The sequence below is a fragment of the Protopterus annectens genome, chromosome 3.part1 (assembly GCF_019279795.1).
Source record: "Protopterus annectens isolate FY-2018-M chromosome 3.part1, PAN1.0, whole genome shotgun sequence".
Classification (NCBI taxonomy): domain Eukaryota; kingdom Metazoa; phylum Chordata; order Ceratodontiformes; family Protopteridae; genus Protopterus; species Protopterus annectens.
In genome coordinates this window covers 288,047,707-288,075,688 of record NC_056732.1, presented here as the reverse complement: position 1 = coordinate 288,075,688, position 27,982 = coordinate 288,047,707, and the positions used below count along the sequence as shown (strand labels likewise).

At 42.4% G+C, this 27,982-nt stretch overlaps 1 protein-coding gene across 1 annotated transcript in view; it reads right to left on the bottom strand.

The window, feature by feature from the left end:
- Positions 1–27,982, bottom strand: part of LOC122798087 — a 575,663-nt gene that overhangs the window by 530,022 nt on the left and 17,659 nt on the right. The window contains exon 2 of the mRNA XM_044066755.1: positions 23,658–24,120. Within this exon, the coding sequence (XP_043922690.1) occupies positions 23,658–24,086 (429 nt within the window). The 5' untranslated portion in view covers positions 24,087–24,120. The remainder of the gene's footprint in view (positions 1–23,657; positions 24,121–27,982) is intronic.

Below are 27,982 nucleotides of genomic sequence, written 5' to 3'. Positions count from 1 at the left end.
TTGTTAAGGTGTTATCCAGAAATGTGATTGTGCTACATGAAATGTAGGGTTCAGTAGAAATGTAACTGAAAATGTCACATGAACACATCCAGATATGTAGATATTGAAATATAAATAAACTATATAAGTATGTAGCAGTAACATCTCCAACCTGGACAGTTAGTATGTCAGATATAGGTCAGGTTTATAATGAACTATCCAAAACCATTACACAATCTAATGCAAGTTGCCTAGTGTAATAATACATGTAGGGGATATACGCCTGCATTCAATAGGAATGTAGTGTAGTGTAAAAGTACTTATAAGATGTTAATGGAGGTTTCTTTTTACACCCTAATCTATGTGCATAAACAATGCAATTCCACACCTCAGTGGGTATGAGTAACCTGAAAACATTTGTTGGGACATATGTCCCATTGTTCTATAAATAATTGCATTTACTTTGATGCATGTGCCCTGTTCAAACACCACAATCTTGGTGGCCTGTTGCCACCAATCATTCCTGCATGCCGTTGTAATGTCCACTGTCATTCAATATATGCATGTGTTATGCTTGCTGTTCAACTGTTGGAACCCTGGTGTGTTGGGTTAATGGGAATATTATTGCATGCTGTTACAACTAATCCGGAATGCTGTTGTCTATGTTGTAATTTAACACACCCAAACACAGAACGTATGGAAAGGCCGGTCCCAGCGGACCCACCTCTCCCTCCTCAGCTGATGATTGCACCTGGCACCAGCAGGTCTGGTGCCCAGCCCGGGCCACCCTCCTCCAGTGGTTCTGTGCCACCTTCGGGTGGAAGCGCTGCAGGGGATGGGGCTCATCCCTCCCCTGCAAGCATGGGTGGAGAAGAGCCACCTGTCACTCTCCAAAGGTCCTGGTTGTGGTGCGTAGGGAGATCCAGCATTTAGTCGCTGATACCCTACACCAGCTGGAAGTGAGAGTGGCGCGTATCACAGGTGAGTCTGCCCCTCCTATGCAGCCCCCAGCATAGCCACCCTTGGGGCTGTAAAGGTGCAGTGGAGACTGCTCATGGGTGGGGATCTCAATCCCACTGTTACCATCTGTGGGCTCATGGGCTTGCGATTTCCAAACATCTGTCCCCGTCAATTGTGTTTACCCACCCTATGTGTCATACTCCACCCCTGTATGTGCCTTGTTTGTCTTGTCTGTTTACCTCCCCAACCTACCTCCCCAAATATACCTACTTCCCTACTTCACATTCCACACTCACCTGAAAAAAAAAAAAAAAAAGGGCAATCTGTTCCCACAAAAAAATTACGCCCCATACATAGCTGCCCATTTCGCACACTTGTCCACTGGACATGTAAACAGGTAATTAGAATTGGTAGTACAACATACTTTGTTGTCCTCACCCCTCTCTCAGGGGTGGAAGGTTCCAAATTTCACTCCAAATTAGCAACTTATGCACAGCTGTTGCTGGTAAAGAAATGGGCAGCTATGGACCTTTCCTACACCCGTCCTGCACATCAAAAGCTTGTTTTCCTACTGTCTTTCCCTCTTTGTGCCCCCTTTTCACCACTTTCCTATCTCCCCATTTTCTTTTCTTTCAAAGAAATTAGCACGGGGGTTAGCGGGAGTAAGTACTTTTAAGCAGAAGTAAGCAGGTTTGAGCAAGTGTGCGCATGTGTGTGCTTAGCTAAGCTTAGTTAAGCGTCATGCAAACCCACGCAAACCCACTTACAACTGCTTAAAAGTGCCTTAATCACTCTCTGTGTCAGGGCCCTTGTTCTGCTCAGCAGCAAAATAACACACCTCTGTCAGTCTTGAACCCCAGACCTTGGACACACTAGACTGCATAAAGTACCACTAAGCCACAGCAGATATACAATAACCTGGTGCTGAAATAAATATATCATGCATTACAATGAGTGAATGTAAAGGGAAAATAGGAAGGCCATAAAACAAAGCTTGTTCTCTGGGGCCGTACCAGCACTTGTTGTGAAACTGCATTACATGAGTCTGATGTGTACAGAAAGATGTTGCTGAAAAACATATATCATGCACCAGAATGTGTGAAAATAAAGTAAAGGTAGGAATGCCATAACACAAAACCTGTCCTGTGGGACTATACCAGCAGTTGTTGTGGAATTGCCTTACATGACTGTGGTAACAGAACCAGACATTCTAGCAGTAAATACTGTTACAGCAGCACTACACAACCCCCACACAGTTGAGTGTGTGAATAAATGATCACAGTATACCAGTTCACAAACAGTTCATGTGCCAAATGAATACATCCCAATAACTACTTTTGTATGGTAGTAAATTGTATTAGTAGAAAAGAAACTACATACCCCCATGTATCTTGTGTTAGCAAATGTAGGGGTGAGTACAATTCTACACTGACAACTGTGTAGTGGAAGTGGCAACATCCAGGTCAGAGTACAACAATAATATCACTGGCTACAGCCCTAGCATCAGATATAAGAACCATACCAACCTTCTGACTTACACATCGGTCTCCACAGCAAAGAAGCATGGGCCCCACTCTGGAAAGCTGAAAGGGCTACGCCTACCTGACACAGCAATTTATAGCATTGGGTTGCTATGAGAGTGAGTACTGCAATTACCACACAGCAGGATGCATGCAATCACAAAATGGCGGCCACCAAATGGTGCAGAGGCCATCACATGCCCATGTGCAGATACCTATAAAAGCAGGCTGTACTTGCTGGCCAGACATGCAATCATCACATTGCAGCTATTGAGAGAGAAAGAGAGACAGAGACAGCAACAGAGAGACACACGCCCCCACCCACACCAGTGGAAAAAAAAATTAATACAATATAAATAAAAAAAAAAACACCATTAATCAAAGCCGAAGACACAGCAACTTGGGAACTACAAACACATACAAAGGAAAGGTAAGTAACATATATGTATTTACTGGCATGTAGTAGACGTTTTTGAAGACTACACTACATAGTTTGAAACATCAATATGTGGCAGCAGTACGTATCTATGTACAGATGCCCTGCAAATCTACTGCCATGGACATATTAGTGTGTAGCTGTGTGCAGTGGGACACAAGTGTAAAATCTGTAGCTCAGCATTAAATGTCAAACATCTGAACCATGTCATCTGTGTTCTGTACAGTAGTGTGTATAATGTCTGTTTGGGGGTGTAGCGCATACAGCTATATAACCATGGATGTGACAGAGTAACAAATGCATGATAGCCATAGCAACGTGTAGCTTAGTATTGGCAACAGCTGTACCAGGCTACTATGGCAATTAAGCAGTGTCAGCTATATATACACCCTCTAATATTACTGTGTGCTCACATGTAACACCTGTTCATGTTGCAGTAAGGCTCAGCAGGTCAGCTGTGAGGTCCTTGGACACACAACAGTGTGGACCTTGTGTGTGTATGGCACACACATATGGAGAGATCTGTCTGTGTCACATATATTAGCATCAGTACATGTGCATAGAGCAAGGGACATACTGCAACTGTTTGTGAAGGGTGGACATGCAAATGTTGTTGAAGGCTGTTCTGTGCATACTCCAATGTAGGTTGTAGTGTGTGGCAAACAAGACAGCATACAGTGCTGGTAAATGAAATGTGGTTAAACGCTGTGGGTATGAATTGTCAAGCTTGCAGTGTTGCAGCCAGTGAGGCCTGCTAAAGCTACGTGTGCTAAGAACACCTCCAATGCATTCCGCACAACACTGTGGAATATGAGTACATAACAGTATACCTTGCAGCCTTTGCATAATTGACATTCTCACCATGAAATGTGGACCGTATATGTGCCTATATGGATATCACTATGTACACCAATGTATGTTTGTGTATACGTGTGCAAATATATGCAATAGAAACATATATATATATATATATATATATATATATATTTATTTATTTATAGAGAGAGAGAGAGAGGAACAGGCTCATAATTACTGTGACAGATGGCTGTTGACAAAGCCATGGACCCAACTTCAATGTTGACACTGCAGTGGCATCCCTTCTGGAAAAAGCTCCACACACATGAACTACCACCAAGGTGGTAGTCTACCTAATACTGAAAGTGTGATAAGAGACCATGTGACACAGGTGGACTGTAGTCTCCCCTTCGATAATCACAGTGACACACTAGTCATGTAATCTGTCTACCTGCCACACCTCATCACAAAAGGTGTGTCATCCAGGGAAATATAGGTCAGTGTTCCCCTCAACTCATCACACATAAAGTCCATTACAGAGTATAATGCCCCATGTAGTATGTACCTTACAAGACATCCAGACCAACTGGAAACGACAAAGACATACTTCACAAGAGTAATACCAGCCTCAAACAGATGCACTTCGCAGACCATCGCACAAACCCACAACTACACTGTGTCGCATATTGCCTACCCAGAGGTGATGTCTACCTAACATACTAAGCTATGTAAAAACCAGAGCTGTTGGACATGCTGCATATAATCAGATCATAATCCCTACATGCTACACGCTCTAGGGACCCAAACGTTTTGACCACAATAAACAGCACATGCTGGAGGGATAGATTCCCATCACAGAGACATCCCATACCCTGGAACAAACCAACTATCCATAGCAAACAAAGCTCCCAATCAGCAGTCGTCATAATTAATCATGAAGATTATATGGGAGATAGTGAATACAGCCAGGCATTCACCTCTGTGACACTGCTTGACAGGGCCACGTGACATGCAATGACCTGTGTGTCAAAGGCCAGGGTAGCATATGGCTAGGCTATAATAGGCCCTAGGGCCAATAGCCTCATACCTACCTATGAAGTGATACATACGCACATGTACCTGTTACAAGAATTGCTATGCGAGCTTGACTGAGTGTGATGGTGCATGTGTTCATGAATGTGTGAGAGTTAGGTTTATGTGTGCAAGCATAGTGGAAAACTGTTTTTGTCATGGTAGTATGTGTCCTAGCTGTGATCGCAGCAAAAGCTGTGTATACAATTGCTAGGCTGAAAAAGCTGTATGCCGTATGTCCTGACATAGTCCCTTGTTGTTGACTGTGGTGCCCATTGTAGGCCAAAGCAGTACATGCATGCTTATTGAGTGTTACTGCTGGTGAATCCAACCCCTTTATGAACTGTAGTACTACCTGAGGCTGTATGCCTAAACAGCACAGTATGGTCTATGTCCACACTGATTGGAAACACTGTTCCATGTGTTCCCTGTAGTCCTCATAGATTACATACCTCAGGCAAATGGTCTCGTAACTACTGCCACACAGCACTGTAAGGTACACAGGTAAAGGTCGCCTGTGTTGCCATACCTATGTGTCTGGTATGTATGTCTGATGTGTGTGTGTATATGCCTGTACCATGGCCTTGGTCATATGTGTGTTACAGGATATAGGTGTGTATCTGGCAACATGTATAGTGTAGTACAGCAGTATGCCACCTATATTTATGAATGAGCACATGTGTTAGGCAGGGGTCTGCCATCAACAACTAGTGTGGTATACTGGTGAGACTGTCACTGGACTTCACAATCATTGCAATGGATTACACTTATCATGATGTATTAGCATGATATATACCTCCTGTGTTTGGGTTGTGCATTGTGTTGCATACAGTGTGCCATGTACTGAAGTGTAGTATTACATACTGTTGTAAGTTTGTTGATGTGCAAAACGTGGTTAGATATGTAGAGTGTGCCAGGCACTGTCAGCCGGTTGTGTGTTGAGAAATCTTGATGAGTGGATGGGAGATCGTAAGTTTACCCCAGGGGTCACATCTGTGTCACTGCTAGACAGGGGCACAGTAAACTAATTCTATTATATAAGGGGACCTTCATTGTGTCAACTACTAGACAGAGGCACAGTATTCTAGATTTATTCTGTACATTTTTGTACCATTTCATGGGGTGGCAAAAGCCACATCACTATGGCTAGGCTTACAAATGCCCCAGGACATAGCCTAGTACTATACTATGAAACTACTATGAAACTATGAGTACTGACATGTGGTATTGAAAGTGTGTATCTTCTGACAGCCAATAGGTTGCTATACATGGTGGTTAAGTGATAACTGTACATTAGTAATATACGTGTGCCTCATGACTTGCTCACACAATTTGTTTCATTGTCTTCCGGGGCTATGTCCCACCATTGAAATCCCGCCTATAGCATGGCGGAGGAGCAGGTAATAACAGCAAGCTTGGTGCAGCAGTATGCCCTGCTGTTCTCTAGAACCAGCCAGGACCAGCATGAGCGGATTGCGCTGTTGCAGGAGCTTGCCCGTCAGGTAAATGACATAGGCATGCATAACCGGACATATGAGCAGGTACGCCATCACTGCAGTGATTTAATTAGACATGTCCGGCAGCATGCGTCTGATATCCGCAGACAGCAGCTTGCCACAGGTGGGGGGGTAGCCATCCACATCCCCGTCACCAGAGTGGAGGAGCTGCTCCTGAGCCAGGTGGCTCCTGGCCAACAACAATTGCAACAACTAACATGTGTCATCATGGAGGCCAGAGTCACCCAGCAGGCTGACACAGAGCGTGCAGGTAATATGGCATAGCTGTAGAGTACTGTTACCTCAATTGTTAGAGCATGCTTATGTGAGATGCGTACTGTGTAGTTATACGATGTGGTACCTAGTGTTGTGCAATGGTAATAAATAGGAATACAATCTGTAGGCCTGTGACTGTCAACTGTTGAACTACTGTACGATTACAAACACACAGTAGCAATGCCACAGTTGTTGGCACTGACGAAGTGTCTCATATCCTTGTAGGTCCCTCTGGTGTGACAGCAAGGCAGCTGACCCATGTCGGTGAGTGTGTTCTAACTTTAATACTGCTAATTAAATGTGCATGTCATAGGTGAGGTGTAGGCCATGTACACATAACACACATATGCATAATGCATGCTGTGGATGTTTGCTGTGAGACTATGCACGTCCCAGTAATGTGGTTAGCTGCCTAAAGCACATACAATACAGAGAGCATTCCACAGAAGTGTGTCAACACTGATGTGGACATTGGATAGGCAGAGTCGATACACATGCACACAACATACACAACACTGTCATACGCAGTACACGTTAACATGCCACACATGGCGTATTCAGATGCCCACTGTAAGGTCACACTACAGTATCCCACACTTCATCCACACAGCACACGTAACATACCTGAGGGATAGATGTCTCACATGTGGCTGTGCGGCACTCTTTGACACAGTACACATTCATGGTAGGCAATGCCCCCTATTGTGCACCTTACAAACCCATGTAACAACTGGCTGTGAAATGGTGAATGTAGCCATGGTACTGCATGTCCGGTACAGCATGGTATGTGCTGGTCTGGAACACATTAGTAGCCTTGAGCGACCATGTGATGCTGCATGATGATGGCTCATGGTAGTACACCCCATCCAGTCACAGTGACCACAGTACTACACATAGCATGACATGCCATGCACCTCAGTGTTGTGTGTGTGCAAACATAGGCACCTATACACAGTATGCATAGCAATCACCATTTGTACAAAGTGACACATATATCTTGTCATGCTATTGAGTGTATAGGTCACATGACACACACTGTGTCTGTGTGATGTGTAATGTTGCAGTTGTGTTGTACCATGCCATGTCACGTCTGGAACTGGCATGTCCACATAATGTCCTACACGCACCATAACCACTGTACAATGAGCATGCTGAGCAATGGTATTCCATCAGGTAGACATGCACCACTCATCCCGTGTGCATACATTGCATGCATGTGCAAATCCTGTGTCCACAATTATCTGCTGAACACACAGATGCTGTCGTCAGACATGGCTGTCCATGTGACACACAGATACACATCCAGCCATGGTATGTACACCTGTGTGAGATGATGCACAGAACATTGCAGAGCTTATAACACTTGCACAGCACTGTCGTGTCCATGTACACAGCGCATTCCAGGGTGAGGCCAATCAATGAATAGCAATACACATGCATTAAACACATGTAAAGTGTTATTGGTAAGGGCTGTCAACACATGCACTGCATTCTGTTGGGAAACACACATCCTGCATGCTGACACGTGTGATATAACTGTTTGCCTTGTGATGCTATACCCCACCATCATATGCTACTGAGTATGTTCTGGACAGCTGGTGGTGTGTGTGTGTTTTAGTGATGAGTGCATTTGTGGGCAGGTGTGCATATGTGCATGTGCGCATGTGTGCCTGTGTGCATGTGTTTGTGTGTGCATGTGTTCATGTGTGCAGTTGTTCATGTGTTCATGCGTGCATGTGTGCATGTGTTCGTGTGTGTATATGTTCGTGTGTGCATGTGTTCATGTGTGCATGTGTGCATGTGTTCAGGTGTTCATGTGTGCATATGTGCATGTGTGCATGTGTTCATGTGTGCATGTGTGTATGTGTTCCTGTGTGCATGTGTGCATGTGTGCATATGTGCATGTGTTCATGTGTGCATGTGTTCAATTGTTCATGTGTGCATGTGTTCATGTGTACATGTGTGCATGTGTGCATGTGTTCGTGTATGCATATGTTCGTGTGTGCATGTGTTCATGTGTGCATGTGTGCATGTGTGCATGTGCTCGTGTGTGTATGTGTTCGTGTGTGCATGTGTGCATATGTTCATGTGTTCATGTGTTCATGTGTGCATGTGTGCATGTATTCATGTGTGCATGTGTACATGGGTGCATCGGTGCATGTGTGCATGTGTTTTAACATCCTGTACAGATGGTAAAGTGTGTTTCCTGTCTCCCTCTCACAGGTCCTGAGGTATTGTTGGATGAGTGCAGCAGGGAACCTAACATCACTGCCACAAATAGTGGACATGATGATACATGTGTTGTGGCACAGGCAGGTTTGACAGAGTGCGTCGTTGGTCCACCAATCAACAGTACACAGCTTTCCATCCCATCTATGCGCACATACATACTGCCAATACATCCATCAACACCAATGGCCTTAGCTGAGGAACAGCATTCAGTAAGCACACCTGTGATGTGATTGAGGTCACATGTACATCTATGTCTTTGCCACACAGTTAACAATTGAGGTCACATGTACATCTGTGTATTTGCCACACAGATACCTGACGTGTGCAATGCACATACTGTTGTTTACTGATATGTCATACATTAGTAAAAGCAAAACTCACCATACATTGATCAACAGTGTCACACATACACACACTTAGAAATTGCAGGATTCAAACCCCTACCTAACTATGTTATGATACTAGAAAAATATGCATTAACACAATGCACTATATGCTTTACTGTGAGTTTTCATTTCCCTGCTGTATTTGTGGGATACTGACATCATCAGATTTGCCAAACGGGAATTTACCTTTTTGAATGTGTTTTGCCAGGCTACTCCTCTCAAAGAAATCACAAGTATACACCCAGTAATTGCAGGATTCAAATCTCTACCTAACTAGGTTATGATACTTGAGAGATATGCATTAACACAATGTGTTAAATGCTTTAGTGGGGGTTTTCATTTCCACTGCTGTATTTGTGGGATACTAACATCATCAGATTGGCCAAAGGGGAATTTACCTGTTTGAATGTGTTTTGCTAGGCTCCAAAAAGGCCACTCCTCTCAAAGAAACCACACACATACATACACCCCCTCAGCATTTGCAGGATTCCAACCCTTACCTAACTATGTTATGATACTAGAGAGATACGCATTAACACAACGCGCTATACATTTTACAAGGAGTTTTCATTTCCACTGCTGTATTTGTGGGATACTGACATCATCAGATTTGCCAAAGGGGAATTTACCTCTTTGAATGTGTTTTGCTAGGCTCCAAAAAGGCCACTTCTCTCAAAGAAATCACACACATAGACTCAACATTTGCAGAATTCAAACCCCTACCTAACTATGTTATGATACTTGAGTAATATGCATTAACACAATGTGCTATATGCTTTATTGGGTTTTTTTTCCACTGCTGTATTTGTGGGATAATGACATCATCAGATTGGCTAAAGGGGAATTTACCTGTTTGAATGTGTTTTGCTAGTCACCAAAAAGTCCACTCCTTTCAAAGAAATCACACACATACACCCCAACACACTCAAGCATTTGTAGGATTCAAACCCCTACCTAACTATTTTATGATATTAAAGAGATATGCATTAACACAACGAGCAATATGCTTTACTGGGAGTTTACATTTCCACTGCTGCATTTGTGGGATGCTGACATCATCAGATTTGCCAAAGGGGAATTTACCTCTTTGAATGTGTTTTGCTAGGCTCCAAAAAGGCCAATCCTCTCAAAGAAATCACACACCTACATACACATTCAGCATTTGCATGATTCAAACCCCTACCTAACGATGTTATGATACTAGAGAAATATACATTAACACAGCATGCTATATGCTTTACTGGGTGGGTTCTAATCTCCTGCTATATTTGTAGGTTGCTGACATCATCAGACTGGACATGGTAATGTGTGTGCACTTTGTTTTATGGAATCCCAGGAATGAACCATGTGGGTCAGCAGGTGTTACCAGCTTGTACAGGACTCCACAATTCATGGCTTGTGTGATCTATCCATGGACAAATTGCCATTTCTTCATATGACAATACATATTTATGCACAGATTGTTGAATTTGTGGATACAACATGTGTCTGGTATGTTGAGTAAGGGCTATTCAGAGTCTATGTGGGACGTGTGTAGCTCCTTTCAGTGATGTATGTCCTGGGTGGATGCCTTGCAAACAGTCTAGCAGGTTTGGGAACCATGATCTGCCCATGAACATACCACAGTTGGTAGGGTTGTGTGTTTGTCAGCTTCCAATAGCTCTGTGTATGACTTCAATCATGATGGACTACATGGCCTTGCAGTTCAGACCTCAAAGGATTATAGGATGTTAATTCCCATGGTCTGGTGTGCACCAGCACTTGTGGGGTGTGCCATATGTTGCTGTAACACATTCAACAGTTTCAGATCTGGTAGTGAGGGTAAGGCTCGACAGACTGTTCGGGTGCAGGGTCTGTTTGTTCTGTAGTTCACTTATGTCACATATAGGGGAACTATGTAATCCAATTGATGCCATGTTTTTGGCTTTGGGAGGTGCTGTTTACCCATTCCACATGTGGTATATCCTGGTATGATGATAGGGCCTTTTGTCAGTGGGAGGTGGTTATGTATGTATGTGCCTGTCTGACAGATTGTCGGCATTGTCAGTCAGGTACAGTTGGCCCTGACTCAGGACATATATGAGTGTACATTGCTATTTATGACATATCTGAAGGCAGTGTCATGGTTCTGTCTGGACTCATTCGCAGATGATCTTTCCAAAACACTGACAAACATGAGCACTACACCCCTGTTGTGCTCTTTTACAGACTTACCACCCTACTGATCCTTTGTGATCAGTCAACAGAGTATGTCATCATAATATCCTGGCATGTCCAAAGGTCGGTTTCATGTGTACTCTCCAGTCCAGCTGGTGATTATTGGACTTTTGATGCAATGTTACAACTGCCTCATGTACACAGGCAACCCTCTCCTCCTCCCAACAAACTCAGATATATGTGAGAGATGCAACTATATAGACAAACAGGAGGCTGAGCTCTCTTGACCCATGACTGGCACAGTCTATCAGGTGGTGAAGGTAACCACACACACCACAAATCCAGTCTCACATAGACCTATAGTGACAGCACAGACAATACATTACCACACATTGGAGGCTCTACATAAACTCAGCCTAAGCAGCGGAGACCTCCAAAGCAGACACACAACCAACCGTTGCCCCACAACAATACCCACATATCACGTAGTTCACAAAGTCAGTGTGCCACATAGTCACTGCCCTTAGGGCTAAGCAACACACCTAATACACTTGTCATAGGTGACTCATATTGTCAGACACACTGACGTCTCACTCACCAGCCTGAACAAGGAGAAGGTCACTTTGAGCTGTTTGTCGGGTGCCCAGGTCCACCACATAACACATGCACTCAGGTCATGCCACAGCAAGTACATATATGGCTCCATCATTGTCCATGCTGGTGTGAATAACCTTAGACGTTCCTCCCTGGACTACATGACATGTGACATAGATGAGTTCTCTGATCATGTCGCCCAGGACAGTATGACCCTGACCTTGTGTAGCATCTTACCCTCACCAGGAATGATGTCACAGTATACAGACAAAATGATCACTTTTAACAGTTGGCTGATATATTGGTGTCATTCAAAGAGGATCCAGTGTCTGTCAGCCTGGGATGACATGCTCGACATACCACGTAGCTTCATTATGGGCGGCTTGCACCTGTCACACGTAGACTTTCATATACTGGCTAAGGCTCTTGCCACCCCCATAGTGGCTTTTTTAAGCAAGGCTCATGACACAACCCACCTCCATACATGTTACAAGGTAAAATAAACTAAGGGTAATGCTGCTCAACCCCTGCTGTCTAACCCTCAAATGCACACACTCAGGACTCTCCCAAGTATGGAGGATGTCGATATCTGTGCAGTAACAGGCACCTGGTTCAGGCTCATGACAGCACACCAGCACTACCAGGTTATACTTCATACCATGCTTTTCGGACACATGACTCAGACAGGCCAACATTACTGATATACATCACAGATACACACACCTCCAGGCTATTATCACTGCACAAAGCATTGGAGACCATTCATGTGCAACTGACAGTGGGCAAGCCTGCCTTTCAGTTTGTAGCCTGCTGCAGACCACCCTCCCAAACCCAGGTACCACACTCAGTATTCCTGGGAACACTGGAGGATATGTAGGTCTCTCCAAACACCATTACATTGGGTGACTGCAACTACCCAAACATTGACTGGGAATACTACAAAAGCACCAACACCCTCGCACAACTGTTGCTAGCATATATAACCTCAAATGCTATGGCACACCTGGTCACCACACCCACAAGAGGGGAGAACATATTGGACCTGCTCATCACCAACATGGGGACTCTGTGTTCCACACCAGAGGTATACCCCTCATTGATAAGGTCAGACCATACATTTTTCTCACTGGACATCCATATCCCGTCCCCACACCAATAGTAGGTAATCCCTGTGAAGAACTTCTCAAAAGCAGACGTCACACTTCTACAAACTAAGGTGGTATCCTACACAGGCCCTGGGACAGTGGTAACTATGGCTCAGACCGCTGATTCCTTTACGTACGCATTCTATGGACACCTACTGGAATGCATGGATCATGCTATCCCACATGACTCACTCCTCCAAAGGCAGGGGACCTGTCTGGTGGACCCCGGACATTAATAAGCCATACAACAAAAGGGGGAGGCTACTACATGATAGAGCACAATCCCAACATGGGAAAGCATCTCTGATCAGTTCTGGCAGAAAGCTACGATCACTGATGTATTCATCTAAGGCCCGCTGCTAACGGAGATCTGCACCAGACAATGAGGACAATCACAAGGCCTTCTTTAGTTATGTTGGGAACCTGGGTGGAAACTCCAAGATATGCTGTGAGTTACTGCATAATGACAAAACATACACTGAACCCACAGACATTGCTAACATTCTGGCAAACAGGTTCAGTGTAAATGTCTCAACCCCCATCCCCCCTACACAGCAAATGTCCATCCCAACAGGGTGTAGCCTCCCTGACATCACAGATGTACAGGTGTGTGCTGCCCTCTCCAAAGCAGACATCACAGCATCAATGGGACTGGACAGTGTCCCGGCCTGTGTCTTACATGAGCTTCATGACAAACATCACCCTCACATTAGGTCACTGTTAATTATCAGAGTCACTACAGGATGTGTAGCCAAGGAATGGCATACAGCAACAGTGTTCCTACTCCACAAGGGTGGTGGCATAGTGGACCACGGACAATATCACCCTATAAGCCTAGCTAGCCTGGTCTGCAAAGCTATGGAGAGTATCATCATGGAACTCATACACATAGACATCGGGAACCTACAGACACTGGATCCTACATATTTCAGCTTTGTTGTGGGCGGATCTTGCCTCTTGAACCTGTTCAACTTCTTTAAACAGTTAACAGGTCCATAGATGTAGAGAAGGTTGTCCACACAGCCTATCTGGGCCTCGCATACATGTTCAACACAATACCCCACTCGGGCATTTTACATAAGCTGACCAGCTTTGATATTGAGACATATGTCACAAGATGGATTGCTAACTGGATCAGGGATAGCACCCACATGGTCAGTTTTGCAGGTGCCATGTCTGACTACACACCAGTTACACATGGCACCCCACAAGGCTCAGTCCTGGGACCTGTCTTGTTCAGTATATATTTCTCTGATGTACAGGCTATCACAGGAGGAATATGGCTGACCATGTTCACAGATGACTGCAAACTGGGTGCCATAATCAACTCTCCAGCTGGCACAAGCATCTTCAAAAAGGGTCTCACAGAGATGGATAACTGGTGCCAGAGCCATGGCCTACAGCTAAATGCCATTAGATGCATAGTCATCCCCTTTGGGAATGACAACGTGCCCACACATTACCATATTGGTGGTAATCCATTATGTACGGCAGGCGTAGTTATGGCTTTGGGGACACAAGTACTTAGTACTCTCGCCTTTGACAATCACGTTGCCAAAGTGGTTAGACAGACCTTCTATATAGCCCACCTTATCCCATAAGGTTTCACATCTAAATCAAGTAAGGTCATTGTGCCCCTATAGTCATCAGGCCCATGCTTGGATGCAATGCCCCATTTGGGATGTACCTTACCCGACACCTGCAGACACTGTAATGGCCACATATTACCTCACCAAGTAGATCTAGGGACTCACACGGATGGCCTGCGCATTTCGGCTAATCTAACTCCAGCTCTACTCAGTCACTTACCGCCTACTCGGATGCGATCTGTGCCTGTTGTTTAAAGACATGTCCAACCCAGATTTCATGGACATGATCCACCTCAGGATATCCAAATCCCTTAGAGCTACATGCTCCAGGGATGTAAACCTCAGCACAGATGTTAATAAGACATGCTGGAGGGACAGATTCCTATCCCAGAGGCTCCACTCACTCTGGAATGGGATCCCAGTCTGCATACGCAAAGCCCACCACTGACCACCTACAGGAGATATCTTGACGAGTGGATGGGTGATCATATGTTTACCCCTGGGATATCTTCTGTGTCCCTGATAGACAGAGGCACATTAAAGTAAATGTAAATGGGCTATCTTGTGTGACCTACTATTCATAGGCACAGTCTACTAATCTGACAGGGTTGCAATAGCCAAACATACTCTGGCTAGGCTTGAACATGCCCTAGGGCAGATAGCCTAGTATCAACCTCTGGACCTGTGATAATGTTCGGGATGCACATTGTTTATTGATGATACTTATTGCAGGTTTTGTTTCTTCTTTGCTTTCCCACTTTCTATGAACAACGTAAGTATCTGCAGAACATATTTGATTTTGACAGGGTTCCTCTATATTATATATGTGCCTGTTGTCATTTAACTGTGTGTACAAGGTGGATTGGTGGATAGTGTAAGGTTCCTGGGTTAACACATGCAACTGCTGAATATGTGTGACCCACTGCTGTGCTCAGTCATGGCCTACGTGTGTGAGCATGCCCAGTTCGGCCTTTCAGTATTTTGTTGCCTGACATTTGTCTCATTTATTCAAGTGTGTGAGCATGCCCAGTGTGACCTTTCATTATGTTGCTGTCTGAGGTCCACTACATTTGTAGATGTGTGCGAGCATGTGCATTATTAACATTTATACTATGTGTGTGTTGAAAATCATGTTCTGTTCTTACTGCAGGGCTCACCTTTGTGTCATAACTCAATGGGGATTATGCTATGCCTGCAGGGTTTCCATGAGATACTTTGCATAGACCTATCAACATTTCTTCATACAGGCTGACCACTGACATATTGTCATGGTTTAGTGGTTCAGTACTATTACTATAGTGCACAGTATCCTGGATTCGAGGCCTGTCAATGCTTTATATTTTCATACTGAGCAGACCAGACTGTTTACGGGCCAGTGGGCAAATATGGGCATGTTGGCTTTTGTTCGGACATGCCCAACTTAGACCAAACTTGTCCAACATTGCTCAACGTTAACCAACATTGCTGAACCTTGGCCAATATTGGTCAACATTGACCACAGTTGTGATAGTGTGTGCAATTTAGTTTAAATATACTGACTGGTGGTGAAAGCTGTTTAGCACTGCTTTATATTGCTTAACAGATGGCAATCATGCCTCAGGTGGTGCTGCAGGGCTGCCTATGTCGGATGCACATACTACACTCCCTATACATGTTTGAGAACAGGTAGTGTCAAGTTAGGCATCCCTTTTACTCTTTGTGCGTGTTGGAGAAAGGTATAATTTCCAGGGTTCCTACTGGGCCAGTGTATGTGCTATGCATTGCCTCTTTGCCAAGGCCAGGGCATACTGGGCATGCCTCCCTCTGCCTACTGGGGTAGGCTCAGGTTGTTCCTACTCCAAGTCACGCTCTGCCTGTGAAGGCCTTGGCAATGGTGGGGGGCTGTTTGGCCTGGGCCTATGCTGGTCCTGATGCAGCTGTTTTCACAGCATCATATTATGTAGCATAGCACATACCATGACAATTTTGGTACATCTAGTTGGTGAGTACTGCAAGGCTCCACCAGATGTGTCCAGGCACCGGAACCATGACTTGAGTAGCCCAAACACATGCTCTATTACATTTCATGTGTGTGTGTGTGCCTCATTATGGTGTTCCTGTTCAGGTGTTTGTGCGTTTCTGGTGGGTGTCATCAGCCACGGCTCCAGTGCATAGCCAGCATCCCCCAGTAGGTGACCTTGAGGGATGTTCCTATTGACAAATGTCTGGTACAGCTGTATCAGATGCCAAATATGGGAATCATGGTAGCTTCCAGGGCAGCCAGCACACACATTCAGTGTTATGCCCTGGGCATCACACACAACCTGGCAGTTGATGGAGAGGAAGCCCTTGCAGTTAAAGTAGACCCTACCCCACTCACCGGCTGGTGCTTTGATGCATATGTGCGTGCAGTCGATTGCACGCACTACCTCAGGGTATTCCGCTATTTGCTGGAAGTGACACATATTGCTGGCCAGAACCTCATGGGAATTGGGGAAATATACATGATCACTGACATGTGCTGACATGGCATCCAGGAACTGGTGCAGTACCCTGGTTGCTGATGCCTGTGATATCCCCATCATATCACCAGTTGGTGTCTGGAAGGTACCTGTTGCTAATATTCTTAGGCCAACACATACCTTGGTTTCCACTGGGATGGGTTCCCCTCTGTTGGTTCTGTGTGTGAGGCATGGTCTGTACAGCTCAACAATTTGCTGCATGAGGTCTCTGTCCACCCTATAGTGCTCCACTATCTCCAGCTCATGTAGCCCCTGATAGGTTACCCTGGGCCTGTACACTCTTCTCCGTCTCCTCACTGTGGGTTGTCCAGCAGCATTCGCAGTGTCACCACCCTCAGCATGTTGCATATGTCGCCTTATAACAGCAATGGCAGCCCCTAACAATTCTTTGTCTCAGTAAAGCTTTTTCAGTTTTCACTTCTATTAGCTTACTGCAGTGTTGCAGTGTCTTTGAGAGAAACATAGTGGAATGTTGTTTGCAGAGTTTTAAGTGCTGGGCTGGGCTGGGCTGGGCTAGTGTACTGCCAGTGTAATTGCCTGAGTCTGATTGTTTTCACCTGCTAGCTCAGCTAGTACACCCTGGTTAACTTCTTACTATTTGTTGTGCTTCATTTTCCCTTTCTGTTTCCTCAGGGGACAGTGCCATGCAAACAAGTGCAAACACGTGCACACAAGCTCACACGTGCACACACATGCTTACACAGACTAACACTTGCTTATTCTTGCTAAAACGCGCACACACAGGTGCAAACGTGCTTACACAACTTTAAACAACCTTACACATGCTTACTCCTGCTTCAACGCGCGCACACAGGCGCACACGCGCGCACACAGTCTTACTCAGTTCTACACGCGCGCACACACATGCATACACATTGCAGGCGCTTCTACAAGAAACTTTGGTGTTATCCATGGCATACACCTTCAATTTCTTGCCTTTAACTAGGATACCTGTTGACACAGCTCTTCCAGTGATGGGCAACTGACAGCATACACATGCCACTCTGCTCCAATGAGTTTCACTTCTTTCATACATAACCCCCTCGTGATGTCACCTGTCTTCTACTCTGATACTCCCTTTATCCTACTCCTACACTCCACTGACTGTGCTCATTTGCTATGTAAACTTGGGATTCACTATCCTTACCCTCATTTACATAGGATTGCCTACTAATGCTTGGTTACATGTCTTAGACTGAGCTTCCCCCCTTAGCAACCTCTACTTGGTAGCCATGTTGTCTTTGGACTGCCATTCCCTTACATTATTATTTAAGTATTACTATAAATTCCACATTTGTGGATTTTATTTCTTGTTTTTCGGGTTTTTAGAGCGCACCGTGTTTGCGCGGCACTGCGCTACGCTTAAACATCGGCAATCAGGATAAAAAATATATATTTTATTTTTATTTTGCATTGGTGAACATTGCCAATGGCCATATTTTTGGCCATTGGCATGCTTCCTCAACTGGATGCATCCTTTTTTTGGAGCTGTCACGGCTCCGTTTTTCTATTTGCAGAACTGTACTCAGTTGTCAACTGAGTACATTTCTGCAAATAACACTACTCTTACTCAGACAGGTTCAGGTTTCCTGGATTGCAAATTTACCTCATTTGCATAGCTTTCAGCAGCAAATGAGGTAATCTGCATATCCTAGCCCTGTCCATTTAAGACTCGTTTTGGGAGCTCTGTTGCACGCCCTTACCGGCTGTTCCTGGATCGCTCGGCAGACATGATGGCTGCATGGAGTCTTACTCTACTCTTAGACTCCGTGCAAGTCTTCGTGAATCCGGCCCATGCATAATATAAAAAAGGTATTTGATGAAAGAAATGTGTGGGCTGTGGGGTAGGAATGTCAGTAACATTAAATGTTAGAGAAGGAAGGATACAGCTTTTTAAAAATGTAATAAATGTTAAATGTTAATAGAAAAAGACATGAGATACTGAGGACTGCAAAAGGACTTTTTATTACTTATGTATGCATGTATTTATTTATTATTTTTACTAACATGAAAACGAGTGGCATTTAGTACAGGACTATGGAAAAAGAAGATGCAGGCAACGTGAAGAGAAGGGACATATAAACATTGTGAACCAAATTGTTGTAAATGTGATGTCCTAGAGTATTTTTGGTTTTATTGTGTATGTAACAGGACAAAGGAATAGCTGAAAAAAATCAGTGGTGAAACAAAATTATATGTTCAGTAGGAAATGAAGAATGTTCTCTTGTAGGAATTTTGATAATAAATAAAAAAGTTAAAGTATTAAATGTTAAAATACTAATACCAGGAAGAATGGTTATGTGTGAAATGAGAGAAGGAGAGTGATGTGTAAGATTATTTACAATTTATGCTTATACAAATATGACAGACAGGAAAAATATGCTTCAGGTCTTAAAATATGTTTTGGTTAATGTGTTTATTATTATGATAGAAGATTTTAACAGTAATTTATGGAAGGAGAAGTGGAAGGTAAGACAAGATGTGGAAGTACTGAATGAAGTTATAAAATGTGGAGGATTGCAGATAGGAAAAAAGAATGGACTTATCATAAAACAGAGGTAAATTATATAATATGTGCTAATGGAATGAAAGAAATAAAAAAGAACTGCGGGTATCACTCTGTTTTCTGACTACACAGCTGTGAGTGCATGGATAGGTAGGAAGAAAGGATTTTAAAGGAAGAAAGGAGAAGAATAAAGAGGTTAATTGGTGAAGTTAGTAAAACAAAAGAAATGACGCCAATGAGTAAAAAGGTATGGGAGGAACATATTACAGTGAGGGGAATTTTATGAAAATTGGTCTTTAAGGTGAGTAGTGTTTAAAGAAATGTTAAGAAAAACATTGTAATGATAGAAAACAGAATTTATTTTATTAAACTTATTTGACAGTTAAGTGGCCCAGGGAGAAATGCTCCACATTTAGTTCAGTATACCAATAGATTAGATTTTTACAACAGTGTTAGTTAAGAATATACGATACACATCACAAACTGATTAAAAGCTTAAAACAATGCACAGTTACTTAAAGTTTTACAACAGGCTGAACAGGTTTCCTAAGCAGATAACAGTTAGTGTATTTGGAAATCATATGAACACAATGCTCAAAATAAAATACAGTGAAAACTGGAGATACAGAAATAGGATTTCTGGTTAAGAGCTAAAGTGAAATTGTTTGGTAGTTTTGTCATATGTAGAAGTAAAAACATTGTGCCCATTGGAAATGTGAATAGGCTTACTTTAGATTGTACAAGATACATTGACTTAGAAAAGGGGAACAGTTGCATTGCAGTTTTGAGAGTATAAATATAGTAGGCATTTAGAGAGACAAAAAGGTACAGTCTGAGGTTAGGGCGAGAAAAGGATAGCAACCGGATGTGGCTTCAAAGATATAACTGGGTAAGAGGGACAGAAAAGAAAAAGGTGGGCGTGGCCGATAAGGAGCAGGGAAGCTGGTGTAGAGGGGTATTAACCTGGAGTTAAGCATGTGCAGAGGCATGTATTATTTAGCTGTTCTTTTAAGGAGGCTTTGAAGAGTAGCAGGCTAGGGATTGACCTGGTGGCTGAAGGGAAAGAATTCCATAATTTAAAAACAGAGTATAAGTATAGGCACTGTTGTGGCCTTTTAGAGGGTTTGGTGATTGCTAGCAGTTTTTTATTCGTTGATCTAAGGGATTTGTTTGGTATGTAGGGTTTGATTAGTTTGTCTAGGGCAGGGTAGGCAGGCAGTTTGTAAATTAGGTTGTGCATAGTAGATAGATATATGTTAGTTGGTTGGTGAGCTCAAGCCAGTTTAGTTGACGTAGTGATTTACAGTGGTGTGTGTGATATTTGGAGTTAGTGGTGAACTTTGCGACTTTATTGTAACATTGTTAAAGTTTTGTTTTAGTGGAGATTTGCAGGTTGGCGAGTATGGTAGAACCATAAAATAGTGAGGGAAGTAGGAAAGTTTTTGCTAGGCTAACCTTGATTGTTGTGGTTAGGAATTGCCTATTTCTGTAGAGAAGTCCTAATTTCTTGTGAATTTTCTTTATGTTTTGTTGGATATGGAGGTAGAAGGCAAGTTTGTTATCGATAATTACAGCAAGTAATTTTGTTTCTTGTACTCTTTCAGTGATAGTGTTGTCAGCTGAGTAGATATTAAATTGATTGAAACTTAGGGTGATATTTTTGGGGTGAAAGACCAAAAGTCTAGTTTTTTTGGGGATTAAGAAAAAGTTAGGTATTAATGAGCCATGATTCAATGGCAGTGAAAGACTTTTGACTGTTAGAGAGTAGTTCTGGAAATGTGAGAGAGATACAGATTATGGTGGAATCATCTGCATATTCATATAGTGTTCCAGGGGTAGAGGAAGTATGTAAGTTATTTGTGAATAAATTAAACAGTATGGGACGTAGAATGGAGTACTGCGGGACTCCTGTAGGGTTATGGAAAAATGGTGAAAGTTGATTTGACCATTTAACATCTTGTTACTGGTCTTTTAGTAGCTTTAAGACCACTGTACTGTAGCAGGGGAGCAGCCTAGGTTGGACAGTGTGTCGAGCAATAAAGGGTGAGATAATATCTCAAAAGCTTTAGCTAGGTCAAGGAATATTAAGAATACAAAGTTACCTTCCTCTCTGACCTTATTTAGTGTGGCTATAAAGGATAATAAGGCTGTGGATGTGCTGTGTCCATGTCAGAAGCCATGTTGAGTTTGAGTTGGCAAATTATGTTGCTGTAGGTATTTCAATAATTGTTGGTGTATACACCTTTCGAGACTTGTAGATATAGGAGATAATATGGATATGAGGCAAAAGTTGGATATTTCTATAGAGTTACCTCCTTTATGTATTCGGGTGATATGTGATCACTTCCATATGGTAGGGGACTCTAGATTCAGACAGAGATCTATTTATAAAGATACTGACTGGATAAGTGATTGAGTTGGCAGCAAGTTTAAGGTATTATGGGAGATTATCTGCTGATGTAGAGCAGGATTTTAGCTTGAATAGTAAGCTTTGTATTGATTTATTGGATATTGGCTGAAAGGAGAAAGAGGTCTGATTACTTATGCACTGGTTATGTGTGCTGTTGTGGACAGAGTCTGAGCTAGATGAAAAATAAAATCAAAAAGGAATACAAAGAAATAAACAAAGAGCTTCAACTAGAAATTGACATACTAACTGTGCATATATTTATATCATTAATACTGAAAAAATAACATACACTCTAACTAGTGTGCAGATTTATTTTGTTCTAACACAATGCTCAAAATGGTTCATTTAAGCATGTCATGCCACAACATGTTTTATAATTTACAGATGTAATGTTTGTCATCTCTGTGCTTCTTAGGGCGGGACTCAGGAAAAAAGCCTATAACATGTCGAACCTAGCTGCAGCAAGCATTATAGGCATGTTATGCATTTAGAATATTTGATGCTACATTGATAAAACATAAAAGATACACTTTCCACTCCATTATGGAAGTGTGGCATAACAGAAGACCCTCTGTGATACACTTACTCCAATGAAAAGAGGCACTCATCTTTTCCCAATGGAGATCATAGCTATATCATGATAGGCAGCTGATCTGCATGTTAACAATTTGTCACTATGTGTGACAATTTACATTCTGTACAGCAATTTTTTTTTTGTAATTATGTTGCGCTAACATAGCTGTTGGTGTAGGATTTAGGAGTTGTATACTATGTACTAAATGCTGAGCTGGCATCCTAAATTAATCCCTATTAACTGCTGAAAAAGTGTGCAATACAGCTCAGAAGGTCTTGGGAAACAATGGGACCACAATGGCTATGCTTCTGACATAGTATTATGATGTACAGCCCTTCATTGCACTGGGAGTATGTGCTATATAACTTTGCAAAATGGTTTTTGCTATACTGTATATTAAACTGAAAATTAGCATAAGTCCCTTGCTACTTATTTAATATGCTATATCACAGCTGGTAGGCATTTCATGAATCTCACCCACTACCTCATAAGGAAATTAGTTACAAGTGAATTAAAACTAAGGTTTGTAGAGCCTCATCAGAGACCTCCCTGATCTTACCATGTGATTTACCCTCATGTCAGTCACTACAATCATGAGCTCTGAGTTATGCTCCCTGTGCATTTCCCCACCAAGGTCTTTATTCTCTGTACTATAAACTAATAATACTTGTAAGTTGCTTTGGATGGGTACAAATATGCATGTTTTACTGAACTTTACCTAGGATATTTTTCTTACATATCCAATACAGGATACTTTGAGAAAGAAAAAATGATGTGATCATTTTGTAAAGAGGTCACTTTTCATGGAAATAATTTGTCTAGTCTAACACAGATTTGGGCTTGAAAACATTAGCCATGTTTTATTATATTCATGCTGTATAGCAGTGCCCTGGTGTTTTGTCTGATTAAAGACTGCAGCATTTACTTTGTTTTCACTGTTTAAAAACTGTAATTCACCAGATTTTTATAATACAGCTCACCTTGACAGTTCTGGATGATATTATATAAACTGAGTTTAGTACTGTCTTACCTGTCTGAAGTCATGTGGTTTTGGATTACTATATTTATCCTTTGGATACTGACCAGTCTTCACAAACTGTATATTTGCTTCATAGGGACCAAAATTTTTAAATCGTGTTACAAATTGGGGAAGGTCTAGTGCAGCTGAAATATTTGTATTTGTAAATATCTGCAGCTTATTAATAGCATCATAAGAAGATGTCTTCCTGATGTCACTGTTTGTAATCTTAGATGTCTTTCTTGGCAAGTTCAGGGACCTATACAACTTTGGTGTGAAATCAGGAGGTTTCCTTTGCCAGATATCAAAATCTGGAAGAGTTATAGGTTGCAAAAAGTTTTCACTTCTATATCTTGCCAGCTCTTGCTTTGCTGAGAATTTTCTTTTTCTTTCAAAGTGGAAAAATGGTTCACCTTCAGATGATTTCACAGTATTTATCATGATTTCTCAGGTGTTGTCAGAGGTATTAAGTTACCTATGAGAAATATAGAGACAATTAATTAAAATAATTATAGTAGAAGTCAAAGGAGATGCCTTCTTTAAAACTGGTAGTCTAAATTATGCTCATCCTGTATATCAGTTCTATACAGCAAAAGTTATTTTCAGAAGCAGATTTCTTTTCATTAATGCTTTCTCCCATTAACCACACTGTCTAGTAAGAGATTTTAATGCTTGAAGATCTTTATGGAAATAACTGCTGAGCCCTGAAAGATTTCTGGAAAAATATTTTTTGGAAAACTTATCTCAAAGAAATATTCATATTTTTCAAATAGTGTATTCTAGTGTAAAACTTAAAAGACAAAAATCGTTTACAAGATTTTTTTTCGAGTATTAGTAATTTCAAAATTCTAAAATGTAATCCCAGTTCTATATTTTACTTTGAATTCAGAAGTATGATTTTTTTTTACAATAAAGCAGCAAAATATTTCCAGTAGGCTATTATACCTCAGTTACCTTACCAACTAGACCCATGATATTACAACCCAATTGTTCATGCAATTGTCAGAGTTTCAACTATGCTTTCCAAGTCATCCCTATGTTTTTTTCTTGACATTTTTGAATAATCTGAAACCTTCAGTCACTAGTTGTAAGCATATCATATGTCTGTAAAAGTTTAAATAAGTGAGGAAGGTCCCACAGCATTGAGAACACTGCTTGCAATACCTGGGCCTGGCTCTGTTGTGGGATTAATTTGTTCTGCATGTATTATTCCTACAAGTTTCATTTATTTATATGGAACTCACTCCTTCCTTTTTTCAAAGATCCTTCTTTCAGTTATTTTATGTCTTTTACATTATTCAGTACTTCAAGTACAGCTAGTTTAGCTTTTGATTTACATTTTCTAGTAACTGCTTTTTTGGAAAACAATAAGAATTAAACTTCGTAAGGCCTTACTATGTCTGGGCAATTCAGAGCCTGAATCCCAGCTCAAAAGACTCATTCCTTATTTACAGCCATTTGCTCCCCCAATATTTCTGAAAGAGTACTATGCAGAGAATTTTAAAATTTGCCAACTCATTACATTGCTAAAAACAGGCTCCCGGTTACCTCTTTCTTCCCCATCACACCTCCCACCTTTGTCATCGACCCAAGGAAAAAATCTTTGAGAGGACACTTTACATTCTTGGTGGACAGTCAGTCAGCCCACAGGAAAACCAAGTAGACAGTCACAGTCCACAATATTGTCATCAACACATGTTGCATATGCACACGGATTTGTGGATAAGCTACATGGGACACTAAACCTACAGTTTACTAGATGCAGGCTATTATGGGGTACTAGTTTTCTAGTATATTGGGCATTCACTGTGCAATGGATACAGATTTAAGGGCTGACCTGCTTCCAGATGTTACATTAGGGCAATGTGTCACAACAGTTACCTTATAATAGTATACAGGGTTGTGACCATCACAGGAATGCTATCAACCGTGAACAGGCAGGTGATGGCAGACAGGCTGTCCTGCGTACCCACACTACTCCACATGTATATAAACAAGGATATCTGATCTATGGTGGGACTGAATAAATGGAACTGGCTGATGACATCATATTGCAGCACCCCCTCTGGCAATATCAGAGGCCACATCACCTTCAACACATGCGCATACATCAGTCGAGAGATTTGTTTGAGGGGCTATCACTGTCATGACTCCAGAACTTAGCCTGACTTGGATGTTACCATTGTAATTGATCAGTGCATGTACAGGTGTGTGATCTAGTCACAGACAGCTGCTAATCATTCAATGTCAGCACTGCTCAGTGTGTATGGTCAGTATGAAGACCTTCAACCATTGTAAGGAATACATGATGTTCTGAAACTCCAGCCAGAGTGCCATCTTATATAGTGACCGGAAGCAGTCATTCCTGTTTAGGGCAGGGTTAGCACAGTTATCATCCATTAGTTTATCCATGTGGCTGGGGGGAGCCAGTCATCATGGTCATCTTAGAGGATGGTTGTACACTGCAGCAGTGCACATCAGGTTATCACATATGACACTTCCTATGATTCCTGATAAAGCCAATCTGTCTATATCTACCTCTGTTCCTGTCATAGATTCTTTAATAGACATGGCAGATGCCCTTCAGGGTCTACTGTAGCCTCCTCCCCTGGCTGTGGATGCTCACATGTGCATAACTGATGCTTGTCTATCTCCAATATGGTCACACTTCACCAGGCAATCCGCTTAGGATCCCGCAGTTCAACACTAGCCCACTTCTAGGATCTTGCAGTTCAACACCAGCCCAATTCCTTCTAGTCTTAGCAGTATTAACACTGACCATGCCCAAGCACAACATGGTGGATGTCATCATTTTACTGGAATACAACAACAAGGCCATGATGGCATTCTTGCCTATGTGCTTCATTTGTTATGCTATCCCTTGGATTATACATCCCTAAACCTGACACTGCAGGACTACATGGTATACCCAGCCAAAACTACTGCTGTGAAAACTCCAAACTATTGTTTGAGAAAGTGTTCCTTGACACTTCACAATGCTCTAGCCATGGGAGTGGTTGCTGCAGACACCACCCATGATCCTATTGCCCACACTAATATTGCTCCTGTCACTGCATTTTCCACCTGTGCCAGTTATGATTGTGTCCTGTCCACCTGACTGGCTAATTGAGGTATGGTACTGTCCGCTGCAGTTGATGGCAAGTCAGTGCACTGCAGTGCATAGCCTGGGTTTGTGAATGCATTTATCAGTTTGTTTGGTTTGTTATGTCACAGCCTATAGTTGTGTGCCTTACATGAGGGACTGCAACAGCCTTTTCCTCCGACATCTCCTCACCTGGCTCCTCTTCTGCTTCTGCTACAGGTATTTCAGCCAATGCCGTGAACTACATTTGCTGTAATTACTTTTTCAGCACCATGTTATATAGAATGACATGGTCTACAAACATCTTGATGCAGGTTTCTGTAGTATTCTGCAGTACTCCATCAAATGTATGTAGGCAGCAGATGTAGGTCTTCAGCACGCAAAACACACATTCAATAATATTCCAATTCTGCAACAGTGAAGTTCTATACACCATCTCCTGCATGGTCTGCTGATTGCTGATAGAGTCATCAGCCATGGTTCCAAGGCATATCCAGCATTACCTGTAGCACACAATAGAAAACACCATGACGAGTGGTCAGATACCAGCATTCATGGGACAGGACATTTCTGGCCTCTGTGGTTTGCAATGTGTGCACCTTTCCACTAGATGATGCTGGGGATGGTCACCCTGCATGAAATACTGGTATAGGCCACATGTGGGCAAGATGTTGTAATCAGAAGAACAGTCTGGATGGTACACAGACTCATTGCATATAATACTCTGTGCAGTGCCTACCACCTCACCTGGCAGGTGATGGATTTGAAGCCATTTTGAGTTATATGCCACACAACATGTGAAGCAGGTGAGAGCATGATAGCAATGTGATTGCAGTAAGTGACCCTCAGGACCTCAGGGAGATGGGCATACCCCAAAATGCCTTCATAATGGTGGTTCTCTACTCTGATGTCAAGGGAAAGCAAATAAGTTCTGCATGAATCAGCATCATGTTTGCCTGGTCATGATCTGTGTCTCAGAATCCTCCATCTCTGCAAACTATCATTCACTGTGCTGTGCTATTGGTATCTGTATACCCCAATTGTTTCATGACATCATGGCCAGACTTACACGTAGACCAAATAGGCAGCTGGTAAGGACACTGCTCTTACTGCTCTGGTGGAAGTGCTATGTCAGTATTTATTTTATTTTCTTAAAGCAAAGAAACACGGTGTTTCTTGACTATAAGAAAATAGTAAATAGACTGATTCCAGTTTCCTATAAGTAAATAGACTG